Raw genomic sequence first — 13,744 nt, 5'->3', positions numbered from 1 at the left:
AACACCCGCAAAAACAAATAATCCTACCTACTTAGTTCGTAATATTATAAGATACCTCCCTACCTTTGTACATGTTCCTTCTTATGTCTGATACCTTTTTCTTATTAGCATTTACCTACCTTTCTCATTCCATATTATTGGGACAATAATATAAACAAAACAGCTAGAAGGTAGATAATATAACTATCTAAACTAAATTCAGGTATGTGGCAATTTCCTATCCTTCATATTTTAATTCTTATTTTAATAGCGTTTCGTTTTTTGTCATACATTTTTTGTATATTTTTGCAAGTTAACTATGTAAGTAGAATGTAGTGTACACAGATCAATACGACATTAGCCGTGGTTGGTCACTAATGTTTAGCCGTGGTTTGCGGCGGACTTAGAAACGACGTCGAGACCCTGAAATTGCTAATGCGAGTATTCGAAAACGCTTACAAATCGAGATGAAACGTCGATCGAGCAAGATATAGGTAGCAGACTTTGTTATTGACCACTATCTATACTATCTACTATCACAGAATAATAAATAGTAGCTACCTACTACCTACCCATAATAATAATAGGTAGATGATTAGATTGATAAAATAATAAAATTCCAATTCCATTTTTCTAGATTATATAAACAATAAACATCCCTCTCATTTTCATTCAAAATTTATAAATAAACTCCCCAAATAATTGAAATACCAGTCCTTACAAGTTGTGATTACTAAGACGAGAATAAATTATTCAAGACGCAAACATCTTTGTCTCCAAGACCTCGAGTAATGAGTAGTTTAAATTAATCCCATTACAATTCATACTTTAGCCGAAACAATTAAAGTTTCCATAATTGAATAGTTAAGATAGCCGATAAAACTAAGTCATTATCATAACCAAGCCCGATGTAAGCAAATATGCGTTTTAATACATATTAAGTAGATACAAAATCGATTGGAGCATGAATTTTCATAGGGTTGGCAATAAAAACCTTAAAGCGTAGGGGACCCATAAGGACAATACAGGCCCAAAATAACGCAATTATTTCCTTACGTAATGTGACCACGTAGAAACCCTTCGTTTACATTGGGCAAAGGTCGGGCTCTAATAAGATGGCCCATATACTTTGATCTAGGTAGACAATTGAATTCACGACACAACTTAATGACGTTGTATAAATAACATGGCCGCTTTATTAAGATTTGGGTGCCATGGAAATATGGAATACGAAAAAGATTTTGTCGTGGAAAAGGAAGCTATGTACATGTGCTGTAATTTTTTTTTTTTTTGTTAGAAAATATTTGAAATCTGTGTTTTTAAAAGGTTACTAAATGCGTTTTTAAAGTTATTTTAACCAAACGACATTTTCTATAGATGCAGAATGCTGGTCACACACACAGATGCGAAACTTTAACTTTGTGATAAACTTAAAAAAATCAAACAAAAGAGTTAGTTACCAAGTCATATAATTTGTATTTATATTTAAGCACCTTGTTTTGTCATTATTCAAGGGAGAATAATTTACAACTAAAGTGAAATTTATGTCTTCTATGAATTTTGTTACTGTCCATACCAATGGAGGTGGGGTAAAATAAAATCCTTCATTATTGAGGCAAATTCAATTTATTTAAACGATTTTATAAACAGGGCTTAAAATTAGAATACATCGGGTAATGCATTAACCTATATAACCAAAACCATTATATTATAATATAATTTTAAAAAAATGTAGAATGTTGCTTGTGTATTATATACACATTTAGGATAATTAAGTTGAGCAAAATGGGATACAACAAATATTATTATTGCTGTTTTACCGATACGTTATTTTACGTAGAAAATAAAAAATATCGATTTTTACTGATAGAAAATTGTTTCACACAATACAATTTCTTCTCAATGATTTACAAAATTTGGAATGTCTTTTATAAGTTGAATAAAAAATCAAGTAATTGCACGTTATCTTTACGCTTATCATATAGATATATGACGAATAATTAAACTACTAATTAGTAAACATTTAAAACTCATAGTTTTACATTGGTCAATTTGAATTGGCCAAATTAAATAATATTTATTCTAGCTTACATTAAAACATTTATAATACTTTCAAGACCTTAGAACTAGACATAAATAAGGCACTATTATATTCGAATTTGGGCTTTAAAATCAACGTGCGTCATGACAACTATTGCAAAGAAATATAGCACCTGGATAAGCTTTTCACAAAAATAAGAATTAAAAATTATACAAATGTAAAAGGACACAATAACAAAGAAAAAATTATAACACGTTAGTATCTTTATAAGCCCATCCAATTACGGAAGACTTTAAAAGAGATTCGATTTTAAAATTGATTGAACAAAATATCTAAAAAAACGTTACAAATGACAACAATCATAGAGTATGACGTAATAAATGCGACGAATAATGTCTAATCAGGAAGGGCCTCTTAGAGGCGAGGTCATTGATTTACTACTACAGTACAGAGAATAATACACAGAATTAAAAAAAAAAAATAACCCGTACAGGAAATACTCAATGCATGACTTCGATTAGTAATAATTAACATCAGCATTTATAATTATAACCGTATTGGTTTACAATAAGGTTCAATTAAAATAAAATACGGTACTTTTTAAGTGCCTGATTATTCAAACAATATCATCACTACGTAATTGTTATTAAGATGATACTCTTATCATCTAAATAACAATTACGTATTACGTATGACGCGTCTTGTCGTTAAAAAAAATCAACCGCGTAAACGTTTGGTACGCTTTATCTACTGTATTAGCAAATCAATGAGCGAGGTATACAAGTGTCAATGTTTTCAGTTGTCAATTTGCGCCTGGCGAAGCCTTTGTGCGACTTGGAAAGTATTGTGCATCAACATGGCTACCGTCATGGGACCCACACCGCCCGGCACCGGAGTGATAGCTCCCGCTATTTTGCTTACATCTGATGTGAAATAAACATTTTACACTTTATTGAAACTGCATAGAGAATATGGGAGTACATGTTAAGATTGATATTTTGATATAAGTTTGAACGACAAAACAATTCAATTTAATACTTTATATAAAAGCCTTCACAAGCTGACCCGAGGAATGTTCCACGTATTAATTTTGCTCTTGAAATTATATTTAATTTTAAAGCTATTATGCTATTCGGGGAGAATATAAATGCAACAAACAAAAAACAAAAATATAAATCTACAAAAAATACACCTAAAAATAAAAACAATTTACCGAAATTTAAAAACAATTTTCATACTCACTTTCATAATCAACGTCACCAACGAGCTTCGTTTTGCCCGCCTCATCTGTAATTCTTGTGATGCCAACATCAATGACAGTGGCGCCGGGCTTAATCATTTCAGCCTTGATAAGTTTCGGTACACCTAGAGTAATTAAAATCGATATTTTTATTGTTCCTTTGGAATTTTTGAAGTGATTATACTATGTACAGTAGGTATACCTACTATTACAAAAAAAATGTTTGATTTCAAAGTTGTGAATTATAAAAAAGTTAATTTAAATTACGTTCATTATTTAAATTACGGATACACACAGTTTATTTAAATTGTAATTAGTAATGTGAAAATTGCTTACACGCTTGATATGATTTAGAATAATATTAATGCATAACAAAATGAAACAGGGAACAAAAAATTTACTTTATGAATATAAAACGTTAACTGAACACGATCGTATACGTGTGCATCAATTTTAATTGTATCGAATTAAAAGCAAATAAAATCTAATAAATCACTGGCATTGACGTTTCATTGTATTCAATATTCATGAACAAATCATATTGGTTATATAAATTAGTTCAAATTGTATCGAATACTGAAGCAAATTAAAAAGTGTGTGCCGAGCACACGTGTAAGAAGTGAAACTTCTTTAGCAAGAATCAAAATCGCCTAAAGAAGTTTCACTTCAAAAACCTATTAAATCACTAGCATTTACGTTTCATTGTAAACATTCATTAACTCACCAGTCGCGGTGATAACAATGTCAGCGTTTCTGCAAAACATTTCCAATTGTTCGCGCGGCGTGTAACGATGGCATATTGTGACCGTCGCGTCCATCCCCAGACCGCTGTCGTGATTCTTGTCGCTATGCAACATCATGGCTATCGGCATTCCGACGTTTTTTGACCGACCGACCACGACCGCGTTCCGACCGAACGTTTGGATTTTGAACCTATAAATTAATGAAGTTGCAGTTCTGTTTTTTTGTTACTCTGTATCGAGAATTTTATTTTTGAATTTTTTTAATCAAGTTATTTTCGGCTCTTTAATGACAATATTAAATAATAAAAATGAGCGTGTGTATAAATTTATAAAGAATAGAAAAAATTCGATCACGAGGCGGGACTCGAACCCGCATCCTTCGCGCCATTCCGGGGCGGATGCCGAATTTTTGATGATCGAATTTTTTCTATTCTTTATAAATTTATATTTATAAAGCATTTGAATGCCATAATAACCAAAAAAATATGAGCGTGTGTGTGTCGAGCACACGTCGTGTCAGAAGTGAAACTTCTTTAGCAAGATACAAAGACACCAAAATCATCGCCTTACACACGTGACGGTATTGCCACGACGCGACCTTGAAATTTTACTCTCAACGCGCCTAAAGAAGTTTCAGTTCCATATTATAAAAAATATTTGTAAAACAAAAATAAATCTCACGAAATATCCAGATAAAACTACTAATTGTTTTCCTAAAATAGCCAAACTAAATATAAAATTGAACATATCAATAAGAAATAGTATAAACATTGGGACACTTTATTGATAAGATAAGTGCGTAATTTGTTATTTAGTTCACAGGAGGAAATAAATTATAATTGCGAGATAATTTCTTTAAGAATTTTATTATTAGATTGTTTGTTATTATTCACAGAACATGTGTATTCAAAGATTTATAAAAGTAAATTATGAATCTAGTTATTCATTTAAAGCAATAATGGGTTATTTTATTTTTAATCTTTGTTTTATAGTTTGACATAAAATCACAAATATGAATGAATAATGAATAACCCATTGTGGATCAAAGAAATATTAATATAACATACAAATAATTTCAATAAATGAAAAATTGAGATAATTTGGTAATAAATCTAAATTAAAATATTTTTATGCTTTACAATTTCTCATTTCTGAAGATTACCTTACTAAATTTAAGATGAATTTCAGAAACTTAAATTTAGAAAATTAAAAAATACAAATAAAAATTCCTACCTTTTCAACATTTCCACGACCGCCAGCGCAGTTGCAGGAACAATAGTTGGCATATCCAGAGATAGCTGGCCAATATTAATTATATGAAACCCATCAACATCCTTCTCTGGTGCCACTGCATTGCACACCATCCTCTCATCAATACCTCTCGGTAATGGTAACTGTATCAAGATACCATCGACTTCACTATCTTTGTTTAATCTATCAATAGCTGCTAACAACTCTTCCTGGGATAATGAAGCATCATACTTGATAGTATCAGCTGCTATCCCCACGTCAATTGCAGCCTGGATCTTATTACGTACATACGTGTGGCTCGCTGGGTCTTCACCGACGATAATACACCGTAGTGATGGCGACCGATTACCCTGGTTCACCCAATTAGCAATCTTAACTTTCAATTCGTCTTTAATATCCTTGGCGAGGGCCTTCCCATCTAGGATCTGTGCCATTATCCTATAACAAAAGAAACGTCTTAATAAATAAGTCACAAACAACAGTGCACACACATAAAGCTCTAAACAAAAAATAATCAGGTTAACACAAATATAAAGCGCACATCAGGTTAGGTAGTTACCTGGCGGTGCCCAAAGAATCGATATATGTATGACTTCTCATGGTTGCGTTCAAATGCGTACTGACAAACCGTAAGCATACAGTTAGCCTCATCACCTACTGTTGATGTAGACAGGTCATTAGGTCAAGCTTTTATGATAAGATTGAGAATACTATAATCTGGCTGACGCTAGCTTGTAGTAAGATACAATATAGGTGTATGATGGATTTGCGATGGAATAATAATAAATTAATGGATCCTTTATTTTTTTAATGTTGAAATTTTTATAACTGTTATTTGCTGCAGGTAAGTACTTACTTTGAAGGGTTGTCATTCAAATCATAAGCTCTCATAAATATTGCAGATTTTTATTTTAGTCTATAGAATAATACAAAGTTATCAAAAACTAGCTTCCGCCCACGACTTTGTACGTGCATCCCCGTTTTTCCCCGTTCCCGCAAGAATTTCGGGAAATCCTTTCTTAGGGGACGCCTACGTTATGACATCTACCTGCATGCCAAATTTCAGCCCGATACATCCAGTGGTTTGGGCTGTGCGTTGATAGATCACTATATCAGTCACCTTTGAGTTTTATATATATAGATGAGAATGAAGATTGGATTAACTTAATCGTAGAGACCTGTGGTTAATGAGTTATGAAAGTTATTGAAAAAAAATTATGAAATTTATATAGATTTATATATTCTTCTTTTAATTATTCATAACTAAATATGGACAAACAAACCTATATGGGTATCATGTACACATGATATATTAAAACAAAAACTAGTTAAAACTGACTGGAACAGTAAAAAAACTAAATCACCGGTGATAAATAATTAAAAAGGTTAAAGATGCATCAATATCTATGTGAATTGGACTACTTTAATTATCATAATTGCTAAAAACCAGTATTTTCTTGTTATATGGAAGATAAACTGAAATAAGTAGCACATGAATATTCTTAATTAGTTCAATAATTTTAAATAAAAAGTTGCCGAAGTACCTTTGTCTTATTTTATGCTGTAACATCTAACTTATTATTAAATTTAATACTAAACTCTGTTTCCTTATTATTAATAGAGGCAATTCATTCTAAACCTCTTTCAGTTAATAGATATATAATCAAATGCTCAGAATCATCAAATCTGGACAACTATATTATACTAGGTAAGACACGGCATAAGTAGGTGCTTATAATGGTTAAATTTATAATCTATAGAACATAATTTATATATACTTATGTATACTTATTTGGTAAATAATAATGTATATTTAATAATAGTGTGTATGTAATCCCATTATTGTAGTGTATGTAAATATTAAGCCAAAATTAGACAGTGTGATAATACAATAATAAAAGTTTTAAAAGGTTATCAGGTATTGAAAAATCTATTAACTATGTGGTGTTATTATAAATACTTATTGTTCATGAAGCATGAACAATAATTATTTCTAATCATTCATTTTATAATATTCGATAATAAAACCACGTCGACATTCACTATAGTTTTTTCATCACCAGAACATTTTCAATTTACCACTTTTCAAGCATGTCGATATTGATAATTCTAAGACAAGAAAAAGTTAGACGATGAAATTAGGTACAACAATAGTTTATAACCGGCACCTCACATAATTTTATAACAAATTGAGTAAAAAAGAATTGAAATTTCGCTTCCTAATAAATAATAACCTCTCTAGCTTCGCATAGATATTATATAGAATACATAAAACCTCTCACCTAGTTTTGGTCACAAAGTTATTAGTATACCGTACCGGAAAATGTTATGTACTGACTCTACGGTGAAGAAAAAATGCAATAAAAACACACTTTCTCTGAAACAACAAGTTTATAAACTTTTCACTTCTTCAAACTGCTTGTCGAGTGACATTGACAATGTCAGATTGGCATGGTTTGATGTTTGATACTACTTGTCAAGCCAACGGTAAATTATTATCACGTGTACCATTTTTAAGGTTTTAAAAATATGTGATTTCTGAACGGCATCATAATTATTTAAAATACCTAGATTTTTATGTAGTGATTCCGAGATTCTTTTTTATTTTAAACACAAACCATCATCAGGAATGGTTACCAAATTGGTCACCAAGACTTTTTATTATTTATTATTTTTACTTTCGTTAAAACTACCTTACTTTTATTAAATTTAAAATTTATTATTAGTCGGAAGGTAGACACGTTTGGTTTCCTGACCAGGAATTCAAATTTAGAAACCATAGCCCCTCTGAATGTCGCTAACATTTCAACAATGCGGTAAGTTTTTTTTTTTATTATTTCCGGACGGAAAGACCTACCGTTCGTTTTTTAATTAAGTACTTATCTAGTAACTAGGTATGTTTTTTGCAGGGAGAGCGTTCAGATATCGGAATCTGAATTTCTGACTGTAAACCAAATATGTGTGGCCGGCCTGTGGTCTTAATTTGTAATAATAATTATTAATATTGAACAAAAAGTATAGAATGCAGTACTTATCGTACCTACCATCGCATTCGTTGCTATGTGAGAATAAACCACGCCTTTATCAATCTTAGTTTATGGCGGAAACAAGAAAGGTAATTATTTTTTGAACTATTTTCATAACTAGATTTCCGCCCGCGGCTTCGCCCGCGTTTACAAAGAAAAAGTCGCATAGTGTGGGTTTTCCGGGATAAAAAGTACTTAGCCTATGTCTTATTCTGGGTCTTCAGCTACATACCAAATTTCATTGTACCTAATCGGTTCTGTAGTAGGTATTTGTGTGAAGGAGTAAGAAACATACATCAATCCATCTTCACAGACTTATCCCTCAGTATAGGATACCTAATGGCTGTTAGACTAACGTTTGGTATTACCTACGTTTTAATTTTAAAGTTCGACCGACCGCGACGTAGATAAAATTGAAATATAATAAACTACCTAGTTAATAAGTAATATTATCAAACCAGGAACGTATTAAAATTATCTATTATTATAACGATCTGTTGATCAAAGTATACAAGGAAGAGAATGGTTATTGACTGATAATAATATAGGTACCTACCTACCATTAAAATAAAAATTTTGTTGGCGGTCGACATGACATACCTAGGTAAGTACCAACTCGAACTTAGGCAGTCCGCACTCCGCACTAAGGTGAATTAGAATTTAGAGCATATAATATCATAAATAGGGTTTGACGCATTTGGTGCACTTCTCAACTTGTACACCATGCTCAAATGACGAACTTAGCAACTGCTCTACTCACATGGTACCCTACAAGGCCTGTGCTTCAATGGATTCGGCAGTGTGCAGAAGAATATACAATATTAATATAGCTGATAATTAGTATAATATTATTACGATGTAATAATGTATCAAAGTTGAGTTCGCTCATCATTTTTTTAGCGGGAAATATTTTGACATGTAATAGACGGAAAAGATAGTGACTCAGTTATTTGTTTACGGTGTTTTATATATATGGCGTCAAAGGTTATGTTGTTCATGTAAAAAACAATAACAAAATACCGTGGAATTACATACGTACGTTATACCACAGATAAATTAATAATACGTTATACTTTATACGTAAGTGGGCGCGGTTGTGACGCGGGTCGTAGATAACGGAATGGGTCAATGTCTCCGTGATTAATCGCTCTCAAGTGAATGCAATAAAAACATTATGTTGCTGAAACACATGGTTATAAGGGTGAGTGTAAGTAGGTGCTTTTTAATAAATCGTTAACTGATTTTCTTGTTAGAAAGAGTCGCATTACGTTGACTCATTCATCAATTAAAATTACAAGACATTCAATAAAAGTCGCTTATGCTTTCAAAGAAAATATTCAATATGTATATTGCATACTACTGTTAGTCTATTACTATTATATTATGTCTTGACCCTTATAAAAACAATGATGATCTTCATGATAATGTCTGTCCATGAACGTTATTAGTCACTCATTACTTAATACCTTGGTAGGTACTGATTAACGAGACAAAGAGAAACTCAATGCGTTGAGTTGGAGTTGGACAACAAAACGTTGGAGTATACAGGTACAGTGTGGTATTACAATAAGCCAATTTAGTTGCATCTTATACGCGGACACTATTAAATACTTAATAGACTACCTACATACCAACTTGGAAATGTGTTGTTTGGTATCAAGGTTCACGTTAATTTGTTCTAGGATGAGTCGAATTCGAAATTTAGATTCACTCAAATTGAAGCAATGAGGAACATCATGAAAGCATTCTCATAATATTGTCATGAACATACTTATTCATTGAAGTCTGAGCCACATTATTTTCTTAAATACTAATATAGTAATATTAAGTTTCCTTTTGCCATCATTCCATTATGGACTACACCTTATTTGCAAACAATATCCTATTATTAAATTCTTCCGATAACGAAGACAAACAAGAGTATATTTAGACGTTATTTTTTGTTTCCATGAGAATTCCGCTATTTGTTATTAGCTACATATTTGCGTCATGTTTTGTTTTAATTGGATTGCATGTTACAGATAAGAGGTAAAAGTGCGTATTTGAGAGTAATAATATTGTTGTATAGTTTCATGAGGTAGGGATAACACAAAAATGGTTTCATTTTGTATTCTTATCTTTAGGTTGATTCAGAATGTACATAATGATGCCTAAGTTTATACAGTGGACTATGACATTTTGGAAACAAATACACACCTTGCTATCCTTGTGGTATGACTCAAAATTCAGTGATTTTTTTCAATCTGTCTTTGGCAAAGCATTTCCGGGTGCCTTATAGAATATAAAACCATAATTTCAAGGGTACCTAATTATTAATTTATTATATATTTTTACAGAATACGAATACCTACTGGGGTGCCAATCATATATATTATGGTTTTATAACACAGAATAATTACTAAAAAGAAAAGGCTAACTTATTCATTACAATTCTATACCTGAGTCGAAAACTCACACCTTTTGACAATACACGTTCCTTATGACTGCTCCAATGGGCAAGGTTGAACCACATTTAAGCATAATAACATAGTATCTGAATTATGGCCCACAAAAACAAAACAATATTGGGCAGAAGAAAAATCGATCAATCGAACCAATGCGACCGACCCACGCCCCCTCGGGAACACGATTCACTTATAAAGAAACCACTAGCTATATATATGAGCCTATAAACATACTCTGACCTCTGTGGCTGTCCTTTTAAGTGTCACAGACTAAATAAATATAGAAATTATAATCAGAGCCAGTGCCGAGTCTAGACTAAACGAATTAGCAGTAATTAAGTTGAAACAATTTGACCGCTGAGGACCGTGCTAATTATATCCTCCTGAGACCCAGGATTTTTTTTTCTTTCTTTTTTAATAAAAATTAGCTGTATCTGTTCTAATGCAATTATAGATATTCAAAAAAATGGAAAAAAAAATATTTTGTGGAAAACTTGGATTTTCTTTATGTCATTTATATATTACAGGGGGTCCCAGTTCCAAGTGGAATAAGTTTATGAAAATGAAGAAAAACTACATGTTTTCTTAGTTATTTCATATTTTTAAACTTGAATCTAAATATTCATTATTCTATTCATTGTTCTGTGTCTATTTTTGTACCTTGGTTCAAAGAAAGGTATTTTTAAGGGTGAGAAACGACCAGTTCAAGTATTTTGCACCGGCGCGGCGGTGTATTTATATTGTCACGTCCACCCCTAGGTCTTATTTCTAATCCATCCTCTCGGTCAGCCTCCTCTAATGCTTGGTCCACGTCATGTGTGTCCCCGAGATGGTCTGCCAACAACTGAAGATGACATACATAGTGACGATTCTGTTTTGACATGACTCATAATCATTGGACGAATGGAAGAAGAATCATTTTCTGGTATTCGGGAGGCGTCATCGGTATCATTTGGGGGATTATCTTCATCTCAAACATTTATTTATTCAATTAGACTTCTTCTAAAAGCACTTTTGAAACGTCATAACAGTATTAACGTTTACCACCGATTCGGAAAGCAGTATCTATGGAGAAGAACCGGCAAGAAACTCCATAGGTCCATCATTTAGGTCAATATTTGACTCATACAGGTGTTGGTAGACCTCAGTATCTTATAATCCTTGAAAATTATACTAAAATCTGTAACATAAACTGAGGAATGTCATATAGGTAATACATGGGGCCCTTGTAACCAATACCAATTTGGCAAGAATTGAGACCAAATGTCTTACCAGTATGACATAAAAGAAAACATTCATATTTTTCACAAGTTTTAGATTTATTTTACAAAATAACTATTGCGGTTGCAAAAATAATATGTATTATAATTAGAAATACAAAGATATACTGCAATATACATATGGTTCCACTAGAAATGTAAGATAACTGACCACGTGTTTGCCGTCGCACAGCCACCGTCAACTTCAAAATGAGATTACTTCAAATCACTGTCACTTATAAAACCAAAAACCGTTTAGTATAGAGGATAACATACCACTACATCGATTTGAGGTATTATTCCCGCATATACGCAAAAGATGGCGTTGAAATATTTTTTTATTGTCTATGTAATATATATATGACCGCAGGCCCCAGGAGGATATAGTAAAGTTTATTTATTTTTTCAAGGCACTAACTAGATGAATACGTTGATGATAATATGACTAATTGGATCTGAATGATGTGGATATTGGATGTAGTCGCATTTGAATAAAAGTTCTGAAGTCCAATGGAAGAATAGACTCAGGAGATAGAACGATAAAATAAAAAATCATTTTATTGATCAATCATTTATTGATCAATTTGTGGGTTAGGTACAAACATGTAACATTTGGACCCCAAACTAGGACAGCCTGTATTTTGGGGTCCACCTTCCTTAATGACACAATAATAACAAAACTATAGCATAATATTAACTTAAATAATGATTTAGGTAATTTAGCTATTTTTTATACAAAATTATACAAAATAAAATTTAAATTATACATTTTAACTCAAGTTTAGTAGATATACTCATATGTTGTGCGTGCGTGTTTGAATGAGTGTGCGTGTTTGTATGCATGTGTGAGCTTGTGTGTATGTATGAGTGTGCGTGTGTGTGTGTGTGTGTGTGTGTGTGTGAATGTATGTGTGAATGAGTGTGTAAGCGCGTGAGTGGATGTAGTGGCCATTATAGTGGTTGCATTTGCTAAATTTTTATTTGAACTATGTACTGTTCAGTATCTGAATAATTCTGGGTCAGCAACCACTCTGTAACCTTCTTTTTACATTTTACTAAGGTAAGATTGTGTATAGAAAGGCTTTTATTGACCTTTTTATATAAAAATATACTCATGTATGAAGATTGGCGACGAAGGAAACCAGTACGCGGAATAAGGTTAGAGCATACAAGGTCATTTCTTCTCTTACCAGAAGAGACAGCACAAAGAGGTGTTATTTTATGTTGTCTAAGTGTTATTTGCAATATATATGTCTGCCTTACATTCAGAATTTTAGCTTCCCTATACAGCTGGTCAGTTGGATATCTAAAAGGTTTATGAAGAATGACCTTGAGAATGCCTCTTTGTGCTCTTTCTAGAATTAATAACGACGTTTTGAAAGTGCCACCCCATACCGAAATGCAATATTGGATAATTGAGTGGCAAAGAGCTTTGTAAACCATAAAGATGATATTGTGTTCCAGTAATACCCTAAGTCTTTTAAAAATCCACGATAGTTTTCGAACTCTAGTGGTTATAAGTTCAATATGTTGCTTCCATTTACGAAGGTTATCGATTATAACTCCTAGGTATTTAATGTGTGGAACCATTTTTATAGCAGAACAATTGCATAATATATTCGAACTGAATGTATCACAGGTGTGAACTTTTAATATAAAATCATTAGGTGGTTGAGAAGAATTTGTGGAACTAAACGCAATAAAATTAGTTTTATCCAGATTTAAGGTGAGTAGACTATTTCGCAACCAATTAGAAACAGT

At 32.2% G+C, this 13,744-nt stretch overlaps 1 protein-coding gene and 1 long non-coding RNA gene across 3 annotated transcripts; one reads left to right on the top strand and one right to left on the bottom strand.

Annotated features, from left to right (window-relative positions):
• Window positions 1–1,586: 1,586 nt before the first annotated feature.
• On the bottom strand, window positions 1,587–7,683 carry LOC123698339 (probable bifunctional methylenetetrahydrofolate dehydrogenase/cyclohydrolase 2). Of its 2 annotated transcripts, XM_045644934.1 has the most exons (6): window positions 7,537–7,683; window positions 5,814–5,911; window positions 5,237–5,692; window positions 3,985–4,193; window positions 3,263–3,385; window positions 1,587–2,943 (listed from the first exon to the last, which is right to left on the bottom strand). In XM_045644934.1, the coding sequence occupies exons 2-6, from the start codon at window positions 5,903–5,905 to the stop codon at window positions 2,816–2,818; spliced, it is 1,008 nt and encodes a 335-aa protein (XP_045500890.1). In that variant the 5' UTR covers window positions 5,906–5,911; window positions 7,537–7,683; the 3' UTR covers window positions 1,587–2,815. The 2 variants fall into 2 exon arrangements, with proteins under 2 accessions (XP_045500890.1, XP_045500891.1); XM_045644935.1 differs by lacking the exon at window positions 5,814–5,911.
• Window positions 7,684–7,774: 91 nt separating this feature from the next.
• Window positions 7,775–12,513, top strand: LOC123698342. Its single transcript, XR_006752398.1, has 3 exons — window positions 7,775–8,070; window positions 8,164–8,369; window positions 12,394–12,513. It is a non-coding gene; the product is annotated as an uncharacterized LOC123698342 (long non-coding RNA).
• The last annotated feature ends 1,231 nt before the right edge of the window (window positions 12,514–13,744 follow it).

This window comes from Colias croceus, chromosome 16 (genome assembly GCF_905220415.1).
Source record: "Colias croceus chromosome 16, ilColCroc2.1".
NCBI lineage: Eukaryota > Metazoa > Arthropoda > Insecta > Lepidoptera > Pieridae > Colias > Colias croceus.
Note: the sequence above shows the minus strand (reverse complement) of the source record. Positions and strands in the feature narration are given on the sequence as shown.

Bases quoted from the DNA above. Each gene is read 5' to 3' on its own strand.
- LOC123698339 (XM_045644934.1), bottom strand. From the start codon at position 5,905: ATGAGGCTAACTGTATGCTTACGGTTTGTCAGTACGCATTTGAACGCA. The intron at 3,386-3,984 runs GTGAGTTAATGA...TAATTACTCTAG, and splicing joins CATTGTTATCACCGCGACTG to GTGTACCGAAACTTATCAAG. The intron at 2,944-3,262 runs GTGAGTATGAAA...ATTTCACATCAG, and splicing joins TGGTGACGTTGATTATGAAA to ATGTAAGCAAAATAGCGGGA.